Source organism: Corylus avellana, chromosome 1 (genome assembly GCF_965113065.1).
Source record: "Corylus avellana chromosome 1, dhCorAvel1.hap1.2, whole genome shotgun sequence".
Classification (NCBI taxonomy): domain Eukaryota; kingdom Viridiplantae; phylum Streptophyta; class Magnoliopsida; order Fagales; family Betulaceae; genus Corylus; species Corylus avellana.
The window spans coordinates 43,150,433-43,175,256 of record NC_142490.1 but is presented as its reverse complement, the minus strand read 5'-3'; the positions used below and the strand labels follow the sequence as shown (position 1 = coordinate 43,175,256).

Here is a 24,824-nt window from a genome sequence, read left to right as displayed (position 1 = left end):
ATCATTTTAGAGGTACCAAAAGAAAAAAGACTATCATTATGTCAGTATTAATAAAGAATTCCACTACAGACATCGGTTGCGGCTTTAGGTTTATAATCCAAATGATCTAAGCATCCAATAATACTTGTTATTATCAAAGCTCTCTTATTTTTACTCTCGCAAAACATTAATAACAAAAGAAAAAAAAAGTAGTGCTCTTGTTGAATCAAACTTGCTAAAACAATTCAAACTTATTAACGATTTACTTTCTTGACGTGTCAGTACAAATCACCATTGAATAGTACATATAAAAGTCGTTCACTATTTATTTCCATTCCATTTCTTCTTTGAACATATTATAAAATCTCTCTCTTTTTTATTTTTTACTACTCTTTTTTTAAAAATAAAAAATAAAAAAAATTTGTATTCCTTTCCTATGTGCTACGCACATTTTAAAATCAGTTGGAATCTTTTCATCAGGACCATAGAAAAATCCATTTGCTCATTAAAATTGACAAGAGATTTATTTAACTAACAAATATAATTTTTTAAGAATAAAGTTTTCTTCCAATTTTTTATTTTTATTTATTTTTTCAATCTAATATATTAAATTGACATATATCTTTAGAGCATGTAATTTTTAAAATACATATAAAAGTTGCATGCTTTAAAAATAAATATTAATTTAATAAACTGAATTAGATTAATTATAAAAGTGTCACCTGCACTTCTACTTTCTATAAAATATTTGAGAAGTTGTTGAACAATGACTTCTTAAAAAAATCTGGAATTAATCCCACAAAAATTGGGAGGGTTATACCTTTGTAGTCTGCATGGCAATCATCGTCATATAATCTAATTAAATTTTATTCAATCTCAATTTGTTATATATTATGAATAATGATAAAGACACAACTTAAATTCAACTTTGGCCCAACTTTTCTCTTAAGTTAAAAAAAAAAAAAAAAAAAAAAAAAAAAAAAAAAAACCCTGCATGTGGAGGAAAGAGAGAGCCTTAAACTAGAGAGAAAAAGAAATTTGGTGTAAAAGTCGGACCAAAGTTGGGTGTAAGTTATGGCTGTATCACACCTCATTTCTGTCTTTTTTCCTCCACAAAAAATAGAAAAATGTTAAGGTCACAACATAAATCCAACTTATGGCCAACTTCTCTCCTACGTGTTATTTAAAAAATAAAAAAAATTGACACAGAGGATTTTGGGATTTTAAAAATTTGGGAAAAAAAACAATTGTTTTGGTTTAAAATTCAAATTTTTTTTACACATAGGAGATAAGTTGGTCATGGGTTAGATTTGTGTTATGTCCATATCAAACCTCCAAAAAATATGATGTGGTATTTTGTCTAGTGAGTTTTTATTAGATTCTAGCATTTCTCAGTATAATCCTATGAGAAGAATTTTTGAAATGATTGGCTCCATCATTGCCTGCCACGTGTGTGGGCTGGCCTGTCACATACTAAGGACGTGGCACAAAACAAATCAGACATGTTTCATGCCTCTGGCCAATGATGTGTTGACAACGAGGCATGTCATTCCCCGACTTTTGGGTCCCACCATGACTCGGCCAACGGTTGGTTTAGGTTTAGCAGGTCTTGATTTTCAATGAAAAGAGGAAGAGGAAGATGTGGAGATCCTTCCCCATGAAAAGGCCACCATTCTCATTTCAACGTCGAACAAAGTTGATTAAGTCTGGCTATGACCATGACTCCATGAGGGTGTTGGTCAAATTGCTCGGTGTCATTCTCATTGGATTTGGACTAATATTGTAGAGATCTATAAAATTTAACGTTTTAGTAAGTCAAGTCTTAGTCAATGTTGTTATGGTTGATTGCACGCCAAATAGTCAGCTGAGAATGTTTTCAAAATAGACAGAAGGTGAGCAAGGACACTTGTTGGGTGTGCTGGAAAGGGAATGACTCTAATGCTTAAGTAAGTGAGATTGTTTGGGAGAAAGGAGAACTAATGGTGTGAGAATGACAAGATTTGTTCATACATGCAATAATGATTTTTTCCTAATCAATATATAGATCGCAGATCCCTTCTTAGCGTGCTGTCCAAACACTAGGCATCCTTTGGTTAGGCATCATTCTGTCGTTCAAAGCATCTTAACAGTGTCTTGTAGTGTGGTCACCCCCGGTTTGTGTCAGCTGACAGCGGGACACGATAATGAGAGAGTAACAAATATGCCCTTTGTCCTCCAATAGACCATTACAGTGATGCAGTAGGGGTAGAGATCCTTTATTCATTTATATTGCACCTTTCGTCAGTGACGGAGGAAGGGTGTGGTCGGTATGGACCATGGCAACCCCCAAATCATAAGGAAAAAACAAAAATTGAAGGTACTTTTTTTTTTCTTCGCATATTGACCTCTATCAACCCAATTTATTAGCCCTTAGCTCCTTCCCAACATTAACTTAATGTCACTATGCTTTGTTATCAAATCACTCTCTCCATACCCCTGTCGTTACGGGTTTTAATGAAAATTGTAACACAAAGGTGCAGGACCATGTCATACCCAATAAAAATTTTTTAAAAAAGCTCTACATATACAAGAAACTCAATTTTCAATGTCCGCTCTTCTGATTTCCATCTTTCCCACGTTCCCAGCGTCTCTTGCCCGTTTCCTCTTCCTTCTATGCAATATAATCTCCAACTCCACCTTCGGCTTCCACCTCTCCCGCTGCACCATTTTCCAAATCGGGTCCCCCAATCCTTGTTCCCAAACACCACCACAATTCATCTTGGCTCATCAAGGTCAAAGAGATCCATCTCCGTCAAATACCCTTGAAGAACTTTCGTTTGATTGATAGCGTGCATATGTTTTTACTTGGAATTGTGAGAGATCGAGAGAGAAATGAGTGAAGGGGGAGTAAAGATAAAATGTAAAAAGAAAATGGATCAAATGAAGAAAAAATGTATTTCTATTAAATACGTTACAAATGCAATTTATACATGATTGAACCAATGATACAATGATACTTTTCCGGAATCAAAGAATCAAAAATAGGGGCTCATGCACCGCCACAATGCCAAGATTGGAATGACAACTACTGCCGTCTTCAAGCTCTTACAATGGCAAGTAAAGATGTTGCTTCAAGCTATAACTCTCTTCACTGACAAATGCCGGGGACGAAAACAAATGGTCGAGAGATTTGGACAAAATTTGTGTGATATGAGAAACTATGATTCAATGGGAGTGTAGTATTTATATGCAGTCCCCCTCAAAGGGTTCAGTTGAACCGCCCTTTCTTGCTTGCAGAAATTCGTTTGGATGGCAGCATTGGTTATGATTCTTGAAGAACTAGACTCAACTCCTGAGCACATCTTGCCAGCAAACCACCCTTTCTGCAGAATAATCAAGAGAAAAACTTTCTCTATGTCAATTGCAAAATTTGCAATAAGGAATATCAATGAGAGTAACCAGGAGAAAGAAAGGGCATTGCCCTTCTCAAAAACTATGGAGTCAAAAGGGCTCACAAAATGACCATTAAGGGGTTCAGCATGCCATAATGAGCCTGAAGAAACTGCTACACACAGCACACATGGCTAAGGATTTTGGGTTTGGAAGGGAGAGGAATTAATGAATATCATTCTGATGAAGGCAGACAAGGATTTAGCTCTCGGCAGTACAGAAATTAATACATTTCAGATTGCTATATTTTCTTCCTCCTCAAAAATAATGCTCAAGAGCTTGAGTTTTAGCCATCCAGCAATTAGGGATGATTCAAATGACAAGATTTCTCTAAACTCAATTACAGTATAGTAATCTGCATTACTTTTCAAGTCAGCATCTTTTTTTTTTCTTTACCATTCTTACCTTCCTTTTTATATTTGTATATTTTTTTGGGTGGGTATACTCATTGCATATGCAAGGCATGTTCAAAAACAACATTATAAGTTATATTTTGAGAACTTCAGACTTCTGCATAAACTCCAGTTTCAACAAAAAGTACTCTTTGAATTGTGAAACGCAAGATAACATATGCTTACCTTACAAGTGCTGGAAGAACTTTCTTGATCTTTTGCAGCTGGATAAAACACTGGTTGCAGCATTCTAGCCTGCGTTTAAATTTCAAATCAAGTAAGGCCATCAAACCAAATATGGTTGACTCATCCACGCCCACACAAGAAACAAAAAGGAAAATGCATTATTGTAAGCATACGAAACCTTTGTTCTGCCTGAAGATTGACACCAACAGCAGGACGTGCTGAGATGGTCGAGCTTATCACTGGGCCAAAGACTGCAACAAGCTTCAATAGCATCTCCAATGACACATTTGCATGCCTGTGTAACATTTTGCAGCATAAGACAATATCTATCAGAACCGACCAGAAAACTCCAACGAAATTTGGGTAAAAACCCACCTACCCCTCAATCTACCATATATGGTAGACTAAACAGCACCTAAATATTATCTAAACACACTTTTCAATCATTAATATGCCAGCAACAAGTGGTTCTAGAAGGAATCATTCATGACATTTAACTCAAGCAATTTTCCTGATGTTGAATTCCTTCCCCTACAAATTACAGTTCCAGATGAGTAAAAATGGACTCATGCTGATTGTGGGCGCTTAATATACTTATTATGAACCATGTGAGGAAATTCACATGTCAAATCCGATATTACCAGCTCTATTTGCAGGGTCGTGACCCACATTTGGTGAGGACCGCACTAAGATGGTATAAACCCAGGTCAAACATCTTCCAAACCCTAGAATTTTGAATTTGCTTACCATTTTATGCATGAAAGGATTACCTTTCTATCTTGCTATCCAGCAAGCCCAGAAGCACAGGAAGAATGCAGGAGAACAGATCTAAGGTGAGAATCTCCGTTTTCTCCATAAGTACACTGATCACATCTGCTTGCACCTGCACCAGGATTGAATGATCATTGAGGCAACCAAGTATGCAGAAAAAAGCACTAGTTACTAGTTCGAACCATTTTAAAAAAAAAAAGCATCACAGTTGAACTCTTCCAATAAATACCCACAGAATGATCTGGCAGCTTCCTCAACGCACTTATAGCACCTTTAGTATCATTTCGCTCCCAAAAATGCCGTACTACCTGTAAATTCAAATTATAACTGCTATGAGTAACTTCCAGCATAAATACAATGTAAGAAAAAATCTTCATGTAAGAAAAATTAAAAGGTACTTGAACAATATGTAGTAAAGATCTCTTTCCTTTCCCAATTTTTGTCCCGCAATAAGTTTTTTCAATCATTACAAAGAGTCAGATGCATTTTACATATTGCAAACTAGATGTACTTGTAACATTCCAAATTGCAATAAATCCAGAGTCTATTCAATCCACGAGCAATTCAATAAATTTCCCCATGTCAGGTGGAAGAGTAACTACTACTAGAAAACTTGGTATAACTAACGAAGGAATAGGTTGCATGTCATAACTTAATTATTCAATTTGTTTGAAACAGGTTACCTGTAATTTTGTTAAGCGGGACCGAAGGGTACTTAGGAATACATCATGAGCTTGCAAGAGAACTTCGGTAAAATCCCTATTCGCAGAAGTTGAGTCCCTTCCAGAAGTTTGAGGTTCTCCTTGCTGTAAATTAGAAAACAATGTGAAACAAAAATTGACCGACTTTTGCTAACCAAAGTTACAATGCATACATGTGAGTTAATTGACTGACAAGTAAATGCTTCAAGAACATTGGATCTCCCACTGCTTAAAGGAAAATTGCACAAAGTCTCATTTGAATTGAAATTAAATAAGTGAAGGAGGTACGCAGTAAATATCATAATGTGTTTCCAGAACATGAGAATTTTGGAAATATGAGCAGCTTTTGACCCCCAATAGCCACTTACATATTCTCAAACAATCAACAAATTTATATCTCAACACTATGTAACAGGCGAAAAGAAATGGTAATCATCAGATGATCCAAACCAGCTTGGACTGGTAACTGATAGGTTTCCTAATGAAGCAATATTATTGGGGACTAATTCAAACAATCATGAATATATATAGAGAACGGAAAATTCCTAGTCTTGAGAAGCCAACTTCATAAGTCAAAAGTTTGAATTTTTGAGTCTTTCTCATATTACTTGGAACCTAGACTACGAAAATCTGAATTTCCAAACGTAGTATAGATGCCACTATTTATATATGCCTATAGTCTAAAAAAGCTTTCCTGTAAGAGTGCAAAACTTTTACCGGCTTGGTGGGAGTTTTATCCGTTTCAGGTATCACACGGGACATGGTAGATGCTTGATCTTTTTTATCCTTTTCAGGTATCACATGAGGCATGGTAGATGCTTGATCTTTTTTATCCTTTTCAGGTATCACATGAGGCATGGTAGATGCTTGATCTTTTTTATCCATTTCAGGCATCACATGAGACGTGGTAGATGCTTGATCTTCATTGCTATTGAATCTTTCTCTTCTTTCAAACCTCTCAACGAGAGAGCGGGTCCTTCCATGTATAACTGCAACTGCCAAAGGGAATTTTTTTAAAGAATCAAGATCCATCCCACTTGTACACTATAAAAGAACATGGTCAGCGATAGCAAACCTCCATTAACAATTTTAACAGGGCTTATCCCTTTGCTGCAATTGAGGGACTTATCGCCTGAAAAAAGAAAAAAGAAAGAAAATTACTTATTACCGGCTGCAGACTATAATTCACAGACCATTAAAGATGATTATTAATCGAGGCCACTGCTAATAAAGGAGCAAATAACCATGGTTCAGCTAACCCGAGAATGAGATTAAAGAAAAAGTCCGGGGGCAAGCATAAACAGAGATACCATAAGATTATAACCTGTAATTTTGGAGGAAAAAGCTAACAGAAATACCCATACACCTCAGTACTTATACAGTATCAATTCGCATATTTATCAACAAAAAATACTTGTAATGGAGATTGATGAAATGATAGACATTATCTTTGAGCTAAAAGAGAAGATCCAATTTGGGCATTGGCAAAAGATCTCGTCAAATGTTCTAGAAATAAGGGAGAACTTTAAAAGACAGCTGTAAGCAGTATGCTGTATAGTATGGAACGCTAAACAATTTTTAATTTTTTTTATAAGAAAAAACTTTATAAAAAGTGTGACTAGAATTAGACATCGTGACAAATAGCTATACAAGGAAACATTAAGAAGAAACGAATGCATCCACTAGGAGCTATGTCACAAAGTGGTTTCATAATATGCATAAAAGACCAATTTTTTTCGCACATAAGAGAAGCAGTATGGTTATATTGAAAGTGTCACAAGACATGTCAGCTATGCTGACTAAAAAAGTCTTGGCAAAGCAAAATGGAACAAGACTTCGGTTGAGTGAACTAAGATTGTTGGGCTAAGGCTTCCATGGGTAAATGAAATCAACAACTAATAAAGTTACATTAATGGGAAAATTGACGATAGAAAGAAATAGGTGAGTGGAGGGGCAAAAAGGATGAAAACAAAGAAACAATCACAAAATATAATCATATTTGGGCTACGGTTTTGATAGGGTAAATGGAGATCAACAGCTAACAAAGATGCATTAGTGGGAAAATTTGAGGATAGAACGAAATACGTGAGTGGAGGGGGAAAAAAGATGAAAACAAATAAACGATCATAAAAAATAATCATATTTCACTTGTAAATAGATGACACTAGAGTACAAGAACTTACAGCTTTCCTGATTAGAGGGCGTCTGCGGTGACAAATTGTTTTCAAACTTCTCATCAACGCCCTTGATATTAGAATGCTTTTCCTCATAGGATTCTCTAGATCCATCTTCTGATGCAAGTTTGGACTGGAAGTTCGAACATATTGCACCATCTAATTTGCTTGTCACATTGCTCAAAGTTCCAGATTCAACAACTTCTGGCTGCCTCTCAAACTCAATTTTGTTATTTGATGGCCTCCGTATATGAGCTGGTTTGAGCAACATACCACGTTTTGTCCTCGAAAAGGTTATACATTCTTTTCCAGAATTGGGCCCATCTTTTCCATCAGGACTGTCCCTAGGTACAATACTAGGCACAACAAAGGATTTATCAAGTGCTTTTTCTTTAGATCTTGCATTTAACCCTGTTGCAGGACTTTGCTTCTGAGTTGGCAAACAACTGATTTCCTTGGACTCTGATGCAGGTGCCTTTTTCGGACAATCAGACTCAACCCTCTGTGAAGCAACTGGCTTTCCGCCAGTAGCTTTACAAAAATGAGAAAATGGCACATTAAAGAAGTAGGATGAAACGAAGGGGACATAAATACACAAGAACGCCTACATATCCAATAATATGTCAGTTTTTCAGTTGGTAGTTGTTTGTCAAAGTAAATTCCTTTCCAAGTCTCTGTGGTCTAGGGTACATAATTTGCGGCAAAATGCAGAAAATTTGTCTCTACTCTCAGGATTTCACGTATCAAAATGGATTTTTCATCTATCCCTTAATTTGACTAGTTATAAGAAAGTTACTATTTTGCCTCGTTTTCATCAAAACTGTAATGGACGAAGGAGTGTAAAATTTGAGTGGGGGCAATCCAGGCCAATCTCCAAAATCTGCCATAAAAGGCATACATGACACTGAAAAGGGAGGGAAAAAAAAAAACATGAAATCGAATGTGAAGTCATAACTAGGACATAAATTTTCTTTGATAAATTTTCTTATCTTTATTTATTTATTTATTTTTCTCTCTTTCTACATATTTGTTTGAGGGGGAAGGAGGAACCAAAGATAATAATCCTGTCAAGTAGCTTCTAATCAAAACTGAACTCCATGTTTATAAGTTGTGAGACCAGTCCAAATTTCCACACCCTTGGATGTGGAACATGTTTAAAATAGATGGATATGAACAAAATATTCAAAAAATGAGAATTTTAGTGATTTATAAACTGTTTCAAAATTAACTAAAAGAAAGAGGAAAAAAAAAACAGGAGTAACAACTTACAATCCACATATATGTTCTTTATCTCTTTCGTCTCATAATCAGGAGACGTACACCGCAAACCCGAAGTTGACCTGATACCACTTCCTACTTTCTCTGAAGCATGACTTCCCTGGGAATTAAGATTAGTTTTCTGCTCTGTACAGTCATTTTGGTCATGTGCTGAATTAGCTCCATATGGCTCAATAAGCTGTCACGGAGAATATAACTTTAAGTTGACTTCAAGGTCCATAGGAAAATTATAAGGATTCAAATTTTAAAAAGCCAAAAAAATGGGACATAAGTTACATGAAAAGATAAGGTGAATACCGAAATATCTGCTGCCCAAACTCCAATAGAATTTTGATAGTATGTGCAAGCCAGAAGTTTTCCATCATGAATGCATAGGTCACCAAGTGTCGACCATCCCATATCAATAGCATCATGACAAATCACAGGTTCCCACGAGTAAACCTACAATTCAAAAACAAAGAAATGACATTTTTATAACAATCTCATAAAATTTTGGTGATTGGGATAATCCAAACCTTCAAACCATCTTCCACTCCAGAAAACAGGGTCCTCCCATCAGGATGAAAGGTGATTGCGCGTACTCCCGTAGCCTGGAATCGGGTAAAGAATTTTGTTAGAAAAGTGGGATGAAATCCATATCCAACTATGATCAATAAGAAAGAAGGGAAAATACAGAGATCTCCCTAGCCAAACCAAAAGACAAAAAGACGCATGGAGGAAAGGGCAAAAAGGAGGCTTGGTACGTGTCTCAGAGTTTTAGGGTAATCCCATCAGAATGCTGAACTTCTACAATACTTAAAATTACTAAGCAACTTTCATTTTAGGAGCACATAACATCAGATACCTCCGGTCTGGTAGATCCAATCAATTCAAAGGTTTCCAGATCCCAGAATTTCACAGTTCTGTCTGCTGAACCTGGAAGATGATTCTTATGTTACAATAGCTTACTAGTACATAAACAAATTAGTGAAAACATACTGATTTCTGGAGGCAGAGGAAAGGAGTCAGAAATACGACACATGGACATTCTGAATATACTTGCCAACTTATAAATCATCAAACTACAACCTTCCTAACTTGACATATATTTATCATACAGAGTGTTAAACAAACCACTAAAAGGTTTGAAATTGCTACAGTTTATGTAAATAATTATTTTGGGTAAACTAAATAAATATAGTACAACCAATGACAGCTAACCACCTCTAACAGCAATTAACGCCAACACAACCACCACCCCCCAAAAAAAAAAAGAAAAGACAAAAAAAAAGAACAAAGGAAAAGGAATAGAACTACACTCATAGAGATGCATATGATTCATTAAAGTTCTGGAGCCTTTTTCATCTAACACATGGTCAATTTAAGTCTGGAAATCTAGGCTTTGAGTCGGATACTCACCTGTGGCCAGGAGAAACTCAAGGGGATGGAAATCTATGGATCGAATGTGTCCTTCATGGAACTTAAAATCATGCAAGAGCTTTCCAGCAGTTAGATCCCAAATCTGTTCAGCAGTAACAGGAAATTGCTGATTACAGACAGTGATAAGAAATCTTGCCACAAGCTGCACTCTAGCACTGTAATCCATTATTACCTTTACAACGTCATCAAATCCACCAGAAACTACCCATCGACCATCAGGAGTGAATTTGATTGTACTAATGCCTCGAGTATGGCCCTTGTATGTGTGAATGCATCCTTTCTTTCTAATATCCCAGATCTTTAAATTAGCATCCATGGCACCAGACGCAAAGAACTCTCCAAATGGATGAAATTCAACAGCACTGCAGTTGGATCTGTGTCCAGTGAGAGTTCGAACCACTACACTTCGATAACAACAACAAATAGATTAGAAGTTTACTCACAAACTACTACTACAATTCATGTTACAATCCCCAGCTGCAAGTCTGTAAATTCCGATCCACACAAGTCATGACTTGAAACTGAAAATTGCAAACCCAAATTCTTGTATGAGCCCGAGTCCACTAAGTGGGTGATATGATCTATATAAGTACATTGTTCGCTTTTTCCTTCCTTTTAAATAGAACAAAATTATATAATTAGTTACTCCAAATAAAAAGAGCAATGTAACGCATTTTTCAATCTAATGACTCCAATTTTAATTAAGCAATGAGAAACCAATCAAGAAAATGACTTACTCTTTACTTCCTCCAAATCCCAAAGCTTTATCACACCAGTTGAAGCTCCAGCAAGCACCAAAACTTCTGCCGAATCAAAAGCTACAGATTCAACTGGACTTGTGTGGCCACACAGGCTCTGTACATTTTCACACCGAAAAAAAAAAAAAAATCTCATTTTGCCATACTAAAACGGTCGAGCAAACGTATGACCCTCGTCAAACTAAGTTCTAAACAACCATAAAAGAAGGGTAGAGGATAATATGAATTAGTTCAAAGCCCAGTTAAACAAAATTGTGATTTCAATTTATTAATCCATCTACCATACTCGAAAATAATCTTTTCGCATTGTACCCACAGCCCATAATGTGCATTTAGATTTAAGGGAAAAAAAAAACAAACAAGCAAACAAATTTGGCAATGGACAATGCAGTCATTGAAGTTTTCCACAAATAAGAACTTTTTTGAAAACCCGATGCGCGTCAAAGTAAATTGTCAATGCTATAGCAATCCAATGCAAAATACCAAGGCTTGAGCTTTTACCATTAAAGAATTGGGTTTCCCAATCGTCCACAGATTAACTTTATGGTCATCTCCGCCGGTAATAAAAAGACGGCAGGCTTTCTTCCCGATGTTCAGGCAGTTCACACTCGCCGAATGAGCCACAAATTCCTCTATAATTCAATTCAGTCAAGAAATCGTACGGCCCAAAATGCAAAATCTTGCTTTAATTAAAAAAAAAAAAAAAAAATCCATGGATTAAAAATATTGGCTATGAACTTTGCTTAGACTCTATAATGCTCCTAGTTGCTGAGAATATTGAAGAAAAGACAAATCAAACTGACAAATATTCAAACTTGCCCGAGAATTCAAAACCCTCTTCTGAGCTAAACCCAAAGTATGTTTGAGCTAGATTCAGTCAAAAACCAGATTTTAAGTTTCGTTTCCTTCAGAAACCAAACAGAGCCTAAAGTAATCCCTCTAAGAAATCTTTTTTAACAAAAAAAAAAGACCGAAAAAGGAAAGTCGGTTAAACCATAAACTCCCCAAAAAACAAAAAGCTACTACAAAAATACAGTTCGGATTAAAACGAATTTTCAGGTAAAATTTCAACACAGAATTTCCAAAATAAGCTCATATACTAACAGCAAAAAAAAGGCTAAAAATAGAACCAGATTGCTCAAATTCTGAGCTCATTCAAGCTGTGCATTTGAAGCAAACCAGCAAAAAAAAAAAAAAAAAAATCCAGGAACTAAAAACAGAAAATCAGAAGGATACGGAGCTTATATCCACGCTTCGCCATCTTTCTGGAAGCTGAGAAATCCAACTCCGAAGCCAAAACGAGATCGACAAATGCAAGCCCTTTGGCTTTACATACGGAAACGACGTCGCGAAAGGAAAAGGGCGGGTCTTTGGGTGAGGAAACGAAATCCGGCGAGAAAAGATTAGGAATTTGATTCACGTGGAAATAGTTTTTTTCACAGATTTCGGAGAAACTCAATTCCGAACAAACAAAAATCCGAAACACGAAAAAAAGAGACTATTTTTCTCTTTCCTGCTTTTCTGAGACGCGTCAGATAGAAAGAGAGAAGGGTGCTTTTGAATTCTGACCGTGATTGAGCCAAGTCTCTGCTGGCTTTTTTATTTGACCGAATTGCCCTCCATGTCTATGCGTTTCGGAAGTTCAAATTACGTAATTGCCCAACACAATCTTCTTAACGTATTTTATGGGTATTTTTAATTTTAGTTAAAAAGATTAAAAAAAAAAAAATGTATAATAAGTTCATAAGTCATCTTCCAAAATTTAAAATTTGTTGAATTTTTTTTTAAAAAAAAAAATTTACTCTTGAGTCAATTGAAATGACAATAAAATATCTGCTGTCAAAATTTTTTAACAACGGTTAGGATTACTCAAAATTCATTGTTTTACTTGATTAAAATATTAATTTTTTATTAATTTAATTTAAAAAATTAAATCTAAAAATTGAAAAAAAATAAAAATAAAAATAAAAATGGAAGGGTGGCATGGCCATGTGCCACCCCTGGCCACCCCCAACTCCTATGGGATGCTTTGGGGTGGCTCACGTGGAGGGGTGGCCGTGCCACCCTTCAATTTTTTTAAATTTTTTTTATTTTTATATTTAATTTTTTAAGTTAAATTAATAAAAAAAAATTAATATTTTAATTAAGTAAAATAGTACATTTTGAGTGACCCTAATGCCTGTTAAAAAATTTTGAAAACCGAAATTTTATTGTCATTTCAATTAATTTAGGAAGCAAATTTTCGAAAAAAAAAATTCAAGGAGTTTTAAATTTTTGAAGGTTGACTCAATGACTTATTATATATTTTCTAAAAAAATATTATGATGTGATATAAAAATAAAATTTTATTTTTGAGTTTTATGGGTATTTTTTTAATTTAAGTTTAAAAAAATATTTTGATGTGATATAAAAATAAAAGGATATTTTTGATTTTTTAAAAATGTTTTTTGGTTGAATAAAATAAAATACAGAAAACAAAATGTAATTTTCTTTTAGACAAAAGAAAAATGATTATTTTGTTTTATTTAATTTTATTTTTTATATATATATATAATCTAGCACATGCATTGGTGGCTAGATTATTCTTTTTTTTTTTAATTTTATTCTTTATTCGAGCACATTGGTGGCTCTGATAAATAGGAATATTATTTTATTTTTTGGGGGTGGGGGATTCTAGTCACTTCCTACGTACGTCTCTACCACCACTATTTGATGTTTATTTTATTGGATTTGGAAAATGACTTTTGTGAAACATTAAAGAGGAAGGAATTTCCTTTCTTGTCTTTGCCTTTAAATATTTTTTGTTTTGATTAAGACATGTTATTTAGTATTTTATTATTAATTAAAATATTGAATGCCCCACAAAATAAAAATAAAAAATAAAAACTAAGACATTGATTTGCAGTAAGCTTTACTGCTTAATTATAGTTTTCTCTTCTGATTGAACCTCTTTTTGTGATGTTATTTCCGTTGAACCATTTTATTTTTATTTTATTTAATAATGGTTTGAGGTAATTGGTGATAGATATGGATAAGATTTATATAAGTCATACATTTTGAAGCAATTTGGTTCAATCATCAGCAGCATACCAAGTCCTCGGTTTCTTTTTCCTTTCACTTTCCTTCGTTGCATCACAACATAGAAAAAAAAATAGTAAAAAGCTTGTTTTGGTATGAGATAATTTCGAAATCAAATAGAATCATCTCAAGAAAAGTGAAACTAGGGGAGACAAAAGTTATGTTTTACCATATGTTTGTCGTTATCTATAATTGTCGTAACTGTATGCCACATGTTACACTTTATTGGAAACTTTCCTGTTGCAAATATTTCTTACGTCTCCTGACTCTCATCATGCGTATTGCCTCATGTTGAAAACTATCGGGATGGTTATTTACCTAACGTGCCTTAGGAAGGGATTCAGTGTGGAGGTATTTAGAAGTTCTTAGATTGGTTAGTTTATTGATGGATTGGGCATTTGGTCCACTAGCCGAATATTAACTATTTAAATAAATCAAGTGTGTACAACAAGTTATAAATGACTTGGCAACATATTCACAATCTAACAATATATACACCATTAAACCTGTAAAATTACCGAGAATGATTGTCAAGGTTGTATTTTTTGAGCGTCAAGCAATCGACTCGGAACTAGTATGAATAAGGGCAAGCTTTTGTCAATAGCCGCAACATATATTTAAGTTGTTGTAATTAAAGAGCTTGTAGTTAAATTTTAAGTTGGCGGGGTAGGTCGGTCCGCATGTGCACCGAGTGTGAAAAAGCATAGAAATCAAATGCTTGAGAGCTAATAATAAATCATAATGAACAATTCATACAAATATGATAGAAGAGAAAGACAAGGTGTCCAGGCCTTCAATGGTGGTGGGGTTGTATCATCAATAGACAATTTTATGGTAAGGCAAGAGGAATGTCTCCGCAGGTGCATCAGCAGTGAACGTTTTCCATGGTCTCGGCCCTATCAGCAGCAGGTTCGCAGCCATCGCTTTCCTGCTTGGTCGGTGTGCCTAATGACCTTTAATATAGCGTTGAATACTTTTGGATTAACTATCTGGAAAAAAAAAAAAAAATGTAGAATAAATAAAATATTTATTTATTTACCTGTATTTGTTCTCTCAAGAAAAATAAAAAATATTTTATTTTAAGAAATAAATTATATATAAAACAATATGGCTTTGTTTGATAACCATTATCTTTATGTTTTAAAAACAAAAATATTAACAAACAATCTAAAATACAAAACATTTAAAACTATTTCTGCTTATATCAAACAAAAAAGAAAAGAAAAAGAAGCCCAGTAGAAAGAGCGTTAACAAATGAATATTATTTCATGAAATAGACAAAATGCTTTTACAAATTTATCTAACAATGTCAATCAAGCCCAAAATTTTTAAGATTAAGTTTTTCTCTAAATTGGGTTAAAAAATTATTTTAATTCAATCTACTGGATTGACATATGTTATTAGAACATGTAATTTTCACATACTCTAAGAACAAATGTCAGTTTAATAAAGTAAGTTGAAAGAAATTGCTCTAATCTAGTTTAGAAAAAAGCTTTGACCAATTTTCAATGGTAGCTTCTATAAAGGTAGAGGCAGATCCAAGTGCAGCCTTAGGAGGCTGTAGGCTGCAAAAATTTTAGAATTTTCCCTTTTTTTTAATTTTTTTATATTTTAAGATGTACCCTTAAAATTTTTTTTTTTTTTTACCCTCCAATATTTATTTACTTATCATTATTTTTTATAGTTTTGCCCCTCCCAAACCTAAAAATCTTAATTCTGCTCTTGTATAAAGGGTTCACACTAGAAATATTTATTTGTAAAATTAAATTTCCTCAAGGACTGACTGACAAAATATAATAAGGAAAAAGTAAAATTCAACTAGTATATTCCATGGTATAATACAAAAGAAGATATATCAATGAGAGTAAATTAAACAGAATGGCTAGAAAATGAAGTGATCCATTCTATTAGTAGTATGGTTGTTTTATTTGAGTTGCCCACATCTTTTTAAGGACGAATAATGCTAGAAACCATATTTTTATCTCGTTACTATTTTACCTTGTTGATTTTGTAGTGCTAAGATTAACCTTTGTTAAAAGAGTAATGTTAAAAACCAGACTTTTAACCTGCTACTATCCTACCTAGCTAAACTGGCAGTGTCAACTAGTCCTTGAATTTTTGTTATAATAATGACTGATCCAAATGCTGATCGACACTGCTACGACCAAAGTGAAATAGTAGTAAGAAAAATGTATGCTTTTTAGCATTACTCTTGTTAAAAAAATAAAAATAAAAATCAAAGAATGATTGACAATATCACGTTAGCATAATAAAATAATGACGAGATAAAAATATAGTTTATCACCTTACTCTTTTAAGGACGATTCCAAAGGGCATGAATCAAGGGACTACAATAGAAAACTAATAATATAATGCTTTAATCCAGAAGTGCTTCATGTGCTTGGCACAAGCTGCTATTTGTGCTCACTTTACAGTCCTTGTCCTGAACTTCTATGAATTAAATATGATTAATGATTAAGTGAAAGAAACATTTCACTGTCAGGAACTCAGCCGACATCCCACATTACCACAATGCCACCCATCAAATCCAATGACCTCTGTCTTCTAAAATGGCTCCTTTTTTTAACTAAAACAATACTCCAAGTCCTCACAGAACCATGTGCATTGGATATCAACAACTATGGTTTTGCTTAAGCACAAAGCTATTAGTAAAATACTTCCACATGTTTATGCCTGAAAATTTTTTTAAGCCAAAAAAAAAAAAAAGAACCCTAGAAAAATTCACATCCTCCTTGGCAGATTGGTATTGCACCATTTCTGGGGCATCCATGAAAATGACTAACACATTACCAAGCCATTAAATAAAGCCAAGAAAAGCCCTGTCCAAACAGATTAACATGAATATATTAAAAACTGAACACTAAACTGATACATCACATACTTTTCACCATAAATAGTTACATTGTTTTAAACAAAATGGACAAAATGGGTTTTAAATTATAGTAAAGAAGCCTCCCTCTATAGAGTGACCACCAGAAAAAAATTCACAACCACTGCATGCTCGGCACACTAAGAAGCCTTCTACTCCAACTGTCTTCTCTCTAAGTCATTTGTAAGAGTTCTTGGACAATTTCAGATATTGACGGCCTGAATTCCGGCTCCCGCTGCAAAAGGATTGGATGTTAGGTGATTTGTTAGTCTAGATAAGCAGTGAAGTTGTCGATTCACAGTTGAATTGAAATGCAATATATATAGTTAAAATACACATAATATAAAGCGTGTCAAAAAAACCCTCACCTGCACACATGAGGAAATAATATCAGCAAATCGTGATAACGACTTGATCGGATAAACTCCTTTTAATGAGGGATCAACCATCTTTGCTAATGCATCAATATCATGAAGCTGAGGAATTGCCCATCTAACCAAAAATTGCTCCCCCCGTGGCCGTGACCTATATATTATTTTTAAACAAGAAGACAGTTTTAGCTGAGACCAAATCATCTGCTGGGGATGTTATGCAAAAGTTAAAGATAGGTGCAGAACATATTGCATTTTCTGTAACGGGGCCGCTAACCTGTCGAATGACTTCCGCCCTGTGAGGAGCTCTAACATTACAACTCCAAAACTATAGACGTCACTCTGGTAAGTATAACTTCCCGAGTCAAATTCCGGGGCACCATAACCATAAGCAGTAAGAAGCCGTCCGGACAACTGACAGTAAATGCACCAATATCAGCTACCAGTTATGTATAATAAAAGTTGATCATCCAGCTTAATTTTCTCTCTCGCCTTACCAAATAAAAGTTTCATGTGTTTGCACAAAATTCATGCAATTTTCAGCCTAGTAACAAATAACTAATAATAAGTTTTCGCATCCAATGGTATTAACTGGTTAGTTTTGGCAATATTATTACAACTTAGGTCACAAAATTGATGCATCTAAGTCAGAATGAGGACAACATCTACATAATTAATTCGTTATGGCACATCATATCTCACACTCAAAATTACCTGACTCGCCGAACCAGATGACAGTAGAGGAGCCAAACCACAGTCTGAGACACGAACTTCAAGCTTGTCATCAAGGAGAAGATTGGCAGACTTGAAATTTCGGTGAACAATGGGTGGCTGGCAGATCTCATGCAAATACCTATACCACAAAAGAGAGGAAAATCAGTTTTTAATTGACTAAACATATACAGCAGAAGGTCTTGCACAAGTACATAATCCAACAAGCAAGTTATGAGCTCTTCAAGAGATCCCCTGGGTCACCAATAAAGGAGACACAACAAAGAAACCTGTTTCTGACCTCTAGGTCTAACATGAGCATTCTATTTAAGCAAGAAAAATGTCGTGAGTCAGTTGTTCAACTTACTCTAGGGCTCTCGCAGCTCCAAGCGCCATTTGGATGCGTGTTTTCCATGTAAGTCTTTTATGAATCTCATCATCCACATGCAGTGCATCATGAAGTGTCCCATTTCTGCAATACTCATACACAAGTAGCTGCTGACCATGCTCAGCACAGTAACCCACAAGCTCCACAATATGAGCATGGCAAAGTCTAGAGATACTAGAAACTAGTTCAACGAATTCCTCATCACTCTGCTGCCTGGAAACTTTAGTGTCTAGTTTCTTGATTGCCAGTAGCTACAAAGAATCAACAAGGGGCAGATTAAATGTTAGGATCTCAATTTATAATGTGTGTGACTAGGAACACAAGGCCAACCATGAGAGAGAGAGGAGTGGAAGTGGGTGGTCAAGAATAGACCTCAAGCATAAAAAGATACAAAAAATTATGCTTTTTAAGAGAAATTTTGAAGGAAAACTAGAAGGTTAATTAAGAAATGTCATTCCCATAAATATTTGAATCAAGGTTTGTCTCCCATATAACTGAAAACTTGGGGAAAGAGTGGTGGTTTGTGGGCGGGGGTGGGGGTGGGGACTCCCTAGCAGGTAGTTGTTTTCACACTTAGAGGTGAGTATAATAGATTGACAGTTCAAAACTCTACTGACGAAGATGAAGATGATGAAGAAGAAGAGGAAGAATGCCAGCAAAATTGAAAAAGTGACTCCAAGTATGCAAGCCTACCCCAGCAGCCCACAAAGGAACCTCCATATAATCAATATGAAAAAATAAAAAAATAAAACAAAAACAAACACACGACACAATGTCTGAAGTAGAACCACACAATCAAACAGCCACATGGTCGCAGCAAATCAGTTCAGACTAAACTAAAAGACTCTTACCTTTCCATCAGGGAGCTCAGCCCTATAAACACTACCAAGCATGCCTTCCCCAATAAAATTTTCTTGAGAAAAGCTGTTTGTATACTGCTGAAGCATTGCGACAGTGAAAAATTTTACAGAACTTGTGTTCAGACTCTTAGAGGGATCTCTACTTGTAGTTACTTTGATAGGCATCATTGGTTTCACACTGATCTTCTCAACGGGAAAGAATGGAGGAGGAGGTGGTGGTGGCAAGAAAGTCATATCCATGCTGGTCATGTCTATCTCATCATCCTCATGCATTGAAACTGCAGACATTTTTTTCACATCTACCTCTTGTTCATTCTGAAGCTTTGGAGTGGCAAGTTTTCTTCCATTGTCTATTACATGCCTATCTAGTGGTTTCACAACTGTCTCTCTTGGAACTGCTAAAAATGGTCAAAAGGCCAAATTTCAAGTAAAACAGATGGTAAGAGATTAAGAAATTTTGAAAGTGGACAATAACAAAGCTACCTTTCTCTATTAGACCATTTTGCTGAACCGGAGATTCAGTGTATTTAAGCTTTTCTCTAGAGCCCTTATAGGCACCAATATCATGCCTCTCAGCATTCTTTTTCTCTTTCCTTCCTTTCAAGCATCTCAACTTACATAGGCACAGCCCGATTGCAATAAGAATTAAACTCCCTATAACAGCAATCCAAGTGACCCTCTTGGCTGTCAAAATTTCCCCGGATCCTGTATTCTTCAGGTTTTCTGGGACAAATCGTCCATTTGCTGGTTGCCCAGGGGCTTTTGCAGAGTATGGTGCCACCGCCACCGGCACAAGAGGAGCGGCTGCAGTTGGGGGTGATGGAAGAACTGTAGTATTAAATGGATTTCCATCTTTTCTGCAGAATAGATGCTAGGGTTACCAAAAGAAGCAACAAAGTAAAAGCTAGACAGGACATATATGACGGTAAAATGGAACATTAGGCACACAAATTTAAGCCACGGCATTGGACTTCAATACGGAACAATGGGGGTATCGAGTAGCTACTATACTACTAGTATCCATTGTGTCCCCAGTGACTACTCCATAGAGGTCAAAATGATAACAAACCTATCCAGATCTTGGAATGATATATTGGTCAGAAGATGGGACTAATCATGTTCTACTTTATGATCTTAAATAGAATACTAGGCATTAATGTAAAACATTGTCATGTCAGACTAGTTAATATCCAAAAAGAAAAGGGGGAAAGGGACAAAAAAAATTAAGAAAGAAAGAAGTATCAAGTTGTTCTGTATTTTCCTTATGCTTCAACAACAATACATTTATGCTCTCTGACTAATTCATGTAATATACAAATAACATAATTCCCCTATTAATTAAAAAGGACCACGAGAGAACCATTAGTGTCATTGTTTCCCAGGATTTGGCAAAACACGACACAACTATATCCATGTTAAAAAGACAAATCCATGCCTTGTAATTGGCACAAAATATATATTTAAAAAATAAGCTAAAGAGGGGGGGGGGGGGGGGGGGGGGGTGCATCCCCAAGCTTCACCTGAAATTTGGAATCCTCAGTAATGTTGCAGGTATAGGTCCAGAGAATAGATTGTTCTCTATGTTCCTACATAGCACGAAAGAAAGAATTTGAGTTGCCGAAGGCAGCACATAGTTCCTCCCAAACAACTTTTGCATCAATATCAAATCCTCCAATAGTAAGATTGCCAAGAAACAATATAATGAATGTTCAAAAATAAAAATCAAAGAGGATGAAAGAAGGGTACAGATCCTGCAGGAGAAGACTCTGTAAAACATCAAGGGTCCCCGAAAGTTGATTGTTCTGCAAGTGCCTGCATAGAAAGTATATAGTTAATGGAAATAATTACGCATGGTAGATTCACAAATAGAAATTATATTGAGATAATTACTCACAATGTGGTAAGAGCTGACAAATTTCCCAATGAGGGAGGCAACTGACCACTTAAATTGTTGCCCGACAGATCTCTGCACCATAATATGCGATCACAACCACAAAAACAGAAAAGAAAGATGAAGGCAAAGCCATCTGAACTAAAAGAAAATGCCTACAAGTTCATCAAACCAGTAAGATGTTGAAAGGCATCTGGTATTCCCCCAGTTAGAAGGTTATTGTTGAATGACCTGAGGGGGAAAAAATAGAATTTAGATGAAGAAACTGATCACAAGAAAACAATAACAACTCAACAAGAGGACACTAAGGCTCTAATTTTTTCAACGGCAAATGGTTTCTGGATGATATTGTCATGTTTTCGTTGTTTGGTGCCATAGAAAATACTAATCAATGGAAAACACTTTCCTGGTCATCTCAAAATTGCACCCTAAGTGGCATGACTTACACTTTGTGTAAATGTACGTCATTTTGTGGAATGCAGCCCTCTCTTTTCTCTCATCTTTCTATCTCTTCTCTCGCTCTCTCAAGCCTCTTCCTCCTCACTCCTCCACACCGCAACCGCCACCACCACAACCACCCTCCTTCTCACTAGCACCTCCCCCTCCCTTCTCTTCACTCCTCTACGTCGCCACCGCCTTCTCCCACTCCCTCCTCCTCAGTCCTCCACACCACTATGACCAGTTCTCTCTTCCCTTCCCCTTCATTCCGCACGACCACCCTCCTCAAACAACAGAAATTTCTCAAGTAAAAAAACATTGAAAATCATTTTGAAGGTCTCAACCAAATACCAGAAATAAATCATCTAATATTTTGAATTGAAAACATTTCCCCAAAAAAATGTTTTATGTTGAAACAAATAGAGCCTTAGTATGATTAAACTTTAACCAAAACTTACAATTCCATTAATTGACCTGATGATGACAAACTGTCGGGGATGCTTCCAATGAATTTGTTATTCGAAAGAGAACTAAACAAGTGTAATAAAAAGAAGACTCAAATAATGTCAAAATAGGGTATTTAAAAACATAACAGAATAAAAGTAGTTTGCTAAATCAGCTTTCTCATGGAAAGGGAAGTGAATGAGGTTTAACATACAAGTTCCTGATGGTAAGGGGCAAAATTGATGGAATGGTCCCGCCAATATGGTTGTTGCTAAAATCTCTGCTCCATAATGTAGCAAAAGGCTTCATAAGATTCCAGATAGAGATATTTAAACAGTTAAAAATTTGATGTGGCAATGCAATTTGATGCTCCTTCTTAAGGTGGTCAAACCATCCCATCGGTCGGTTTTTGGGGTAGCTGAACCAGCCCCAGGTTACGAGGGTGGTTCGGCTGTCCCCAAAGGCCGGATTTGGTGGAGGTCAGCCAACCCAAACCATTTTTTTCTTTTTTTCTTTTTTTCTCTTGTTTTTTATAAATTTTTATTGAAAGGTAAAATTGTAATTTCATAAGGACTCTATCACCCCAAAAAAAAAACTGAATTTGTACGAAATGATCATTTTGCTACAGACACATACCACACAAATTTATAAGCTCGATTTGAAACTACATCAATTTATTTGTTCCAAAGCAAAACCAAAGGGACTAATTTAGCAAGTTTCCCTATCTTTTTAACATATTGAGATTGATAGACATTTATATTACACAAACTGGATTCAGATAACAGTGATAATAGTCTCTCTAAATTATCTCAACCTCATTCATATGACAACTGCATGCACATATGACATAGAAAATTGCAGGTAATTATGACACATACATTGCTAAGATCGATCCAAAGCTTCCCAAGCTATCGCCCAATACTCCTCCCAAATTTACGGCACTTAGTCGTCTGTCAACCCAAACAGCTCAGAAGATCAACAAAGGAATGAAAACTGATCGATAGATAATAACTCAAGAGTGCGAGAATCAACATACAGTTCCGTTATGTTTGAGAAAACACACTCAACACCTTGCCACTTATCCCCGCATGGGTCTCCTCCAACAAGAAGCCACCCAATAAGTGGCGGGTAGCCCAGAGCAACATATAAGCTATTAATTGCCATAACTGGAAAAAGAACAGACACAATAAGATAATTAATATACAGGTATACAACTCCATAGTGTTATTTGACAAAGTTAGCCTATAATTTCTTGGCTAAAGAAACAGAAGAAGCAAAAAAAAAAAAAAAAAAAAAAAACAACCGTATTAACAACTTCTATGATCTATCTGACAAGTATGTCGAAGAATTCAGTAAAATTTTTCATAAGAACTGAAAACTAGGATTTAATAATACAGCAAACTATAGACAAGCAGGGTTTAACATACACCAAGAAAAGAAAGAAAATTGAAAATTTTAGTACTAGCCACTCTTATTCTAAGTTGGGTTTGCAGAAAGAACCAATTAATTGAAATAAAATGTTAATCAAAGATGCCACCTTCAATCATTTTCCTTTTACATTCCCGAGAACCAAACAGACCACTGCTAGAGAAATATAATCAAAAAATGTGAGCTCTATACTTTACCATCAAGAGGGTCAGTGACCCCAACACAAAATCTCGCTGTAGAAATCAACAGCAACCCAATACAGACTCCCGCACAAAAACTCCGGTTCATGCAACCCATTTCCTCAGCAGCAAAATCCCAGCTTTCTCTCCTCTTAGAACTGTTTTCCAGAACCAACCATCAAATCCTTGAAATATCAAAACACAAAGCAAACAATAAACAAACTTTCAAAAAGAATCACTGCTAAAAAAATAAAAAACGAACCCTTTAGAGCTTAGAGCCAAAGGAAATCAAAACAAAAGAGTGTGACGAAGATGCTTCAAGGTCTGATAAGCTGAATGTAGCTAAAAGGATTCAGAGAACAACAACATTAGGAAAGATTGGAGCCGAGATTGTCATTGGAAGACGAAAAGGGTAAGAATATAAAGGATTCGATGGCCTTAATATTTTAAAAGTCAGCAAGAAAGCTACACAAGGAGAGAGTTTCCGGCCACTCCGGGTCCACTGTTCGCAGACCAAACGTTATTTTCCTTCTGGGACATGTAAATGGAATATGTTTTTTTAAAAGTGATTTAATCATATATTTAAAATTATCTAAAGACCTTCTGAGAAAACAAAATTAAAAGCTGGTCGAGTGGCTCCAGCCTCCAACGTTTGATTTTTGAGTTGGGTTGGGACCCCTTCACGTCATAGTGCAGGTATATACTTCTATTTATTAAATAAAATATAGAAAACGACTGAAACAAAATTTTCTTTTCAATGTTCTTCGAGGAAAAATAGGTTTAATGTTAAAAAATTTATTGCTTGAATTTTTATTTATTTTAGGACTATCTTAGAAAAATACATTATCTATATATTCAATGGGCCCCACTCCCTAGGAGTAATGTTTTTAACCTTATATATATATATATATATATATATATATATATATATTAACATGTCCACAAAAGAAGGTAACGAGAATTCGTCCTTAAGAGGTAGTTCAATCGGCTGTAAATTTTTCCTTATAGAACGGAGGTCACTAGTTTGAATCTCCTTCTCTCTTTCCTTGTGTGGACATA

At 35.4% G+C, this 24,824-nt stretch overlaps 2 protein-coding genes across 8 annotated transcripts; both read right to left on the bottom strand.

The window, feature by feature from the left end:
* Positions 1 to 2,899: 2,899 nt before the first annotated feature.
* LOC132168929 (Transducin/WD40 repeat-like superfamily protein) lies at positions 2,900 to 12,641 on the bottom strand. 5 transcript variants are annotated; one of them, XM_059580023.2, is made up of 18 exons: positions 12,324 to 12,639; positions 11,589 to 11,719; positions 11,067 to 11,184; positions 10,502 to 10,728; positions 10,309 to 10,411; positions 9,755 to 9,825; positions 9,426 to 9,500; positions 9,208 to 9,351; positions 8,902 to 9,088; positions 7,642 to 8,163; positions 6,534 to 6,590; positions 6,176 to 6,447; positions 5,441 to 5,563; positions 4,991 to 5,065; positions 4,757 to 4,869; positions 4,165 to 4,281; positions 3,987 to 4,055; positions 2,900 to 3,341 (listed from the first exon to the last, which is right to left on the bottom strand). In XM_059580023.2, exons 1-18 carry the CDS (start codon positions 12,346 to 12,348, stop codon positions 3,281 to 3,283), a joined length of 2,490 nt encoding a protein of 829 aa, XP_059436006.2. In that variant the 5' UTR covers positions 12,349 to 12,639; the 3' UTR covers positions 2,900 to 3,280. The 5 variants fall into 5 exon arrangements, with proteins under 5 accessions (XP_059436006.2, XP_059436005.2, XP_059436008.2 ...); XM_059580022.2 differs by having other exon boundaries at positions 6,176 to 6,453; positions 12,324 to 12,638; XM_059580025.2 differs by lacking the exons at positions 11,589 to 11,719; positions 12,324 to 12,639 and adding an exon at positions 10,773 to 10,850 and having other exon boundaries at positions 6,176 to 6,453; positions 10,502 to 10,691; positions 11,067 to 11,151.
* A 4,369-nt stretch (positions 12,642 to 17,010) lies between these two features.
* SUB (Leucine-rich repeat protein kinase family protein) lies at positions 17,011 to 24,308 on the bottom strand. Of its 3 annotated transcripts, none has more exons than XM_059582139.2 (17): positions 24,028 to 24,308; positions 23,784 to 23,950; positions 23,195 to 23,324; positions 23,037 to 23,108; positions 22,373 to 22,438; positions 22,173 to 22,244; positions 21,436 to 21,507; positions 21,280 to 21,351; positions 21,132 to 21,197; positions 20,906 to 20,971; positions 19,869 to 20,242; positions 19,377 to 19,783; positions 18,505 to 18,776; positions 18,141 to 18,279; positions 17,704 to 17,840; positions 17,424 to 17,580; positions 17,011 to 17,290 (listed from the first exon to the last, which is right to left on the bottom strand). In XM_059582139.2, the coding sequence occupies exons 2-17, from the start codon at positions 23,881 to 23,883 to the stop codon at positions 17,228 to 17,230; spliced, it is 2,265 nt and encodes a 754-aa protein (XP_059438122.2). In that variant the 5' UTR covers positions 23,884 to 23,950; positions 24,028 to 24,308; the 3' UTR covers positions 17,011 to 17,227. The 3 variants fall into 3 exon arrangements, with proteins under 3 accessions (XP_059438122.2, XP_059438124.2, XP_059438123.2); XM_059582141.2 differs by having other exon boundaries at positions 19,377 to 19,780; XM_059582140.2 differs by having other exon boundaries at positions 23,784 to 23,923.
* Between the last annotated feature and the right edge of the window lie 516 nt (positions 24,309 to 24,824).

Excerpts from the sequence above, each read along its gene's own strand:
- SUB (XM_059582139.2), bottom strand. The coding sequence starts at position 23,883 with ATGGGTTGCATGAACCGGAGTTTTTGTGCGGGAGTCTGTATTGGGTTG. Across the intron at positions 20,972-21,131 it reads AGTCTTCTCCTGCAGGATCT|GAACATAGAGAACAATCTAT; the intron begins GTACCCTTCTTT and ends CGTGCTATGTAG. Across the intron at positions 18,777-19,376 it reads CTGAGCTCCCTGATGGAAAG|CTACTGGCAATCAAGAAACT; the intron begins GTAAGAGTCTTT and ends GATTCTTTGTAG.
- LOC132168929 (XM_059580022.2), bottom strand. The coding sequence starts at position 12,348 with ATGGCGAAGCGTGGATATAAGCTCC. Across the intron at positions 5,564-6,175 it reads ATAAAACTCCCACCAAGCCG|CAAGGAGAACCTCAAACTTC; the intron begins GTAAAAGTTTTG and ends TCTAATTTACAG. Across the intron at positions 5,066-5,440 it reads CCCGCTTAACAAAATTACAG|GTAGTACGGCATTTTTGGGA; the intron begins GTAACCTGTTTC and ends TTGAATTTACAG.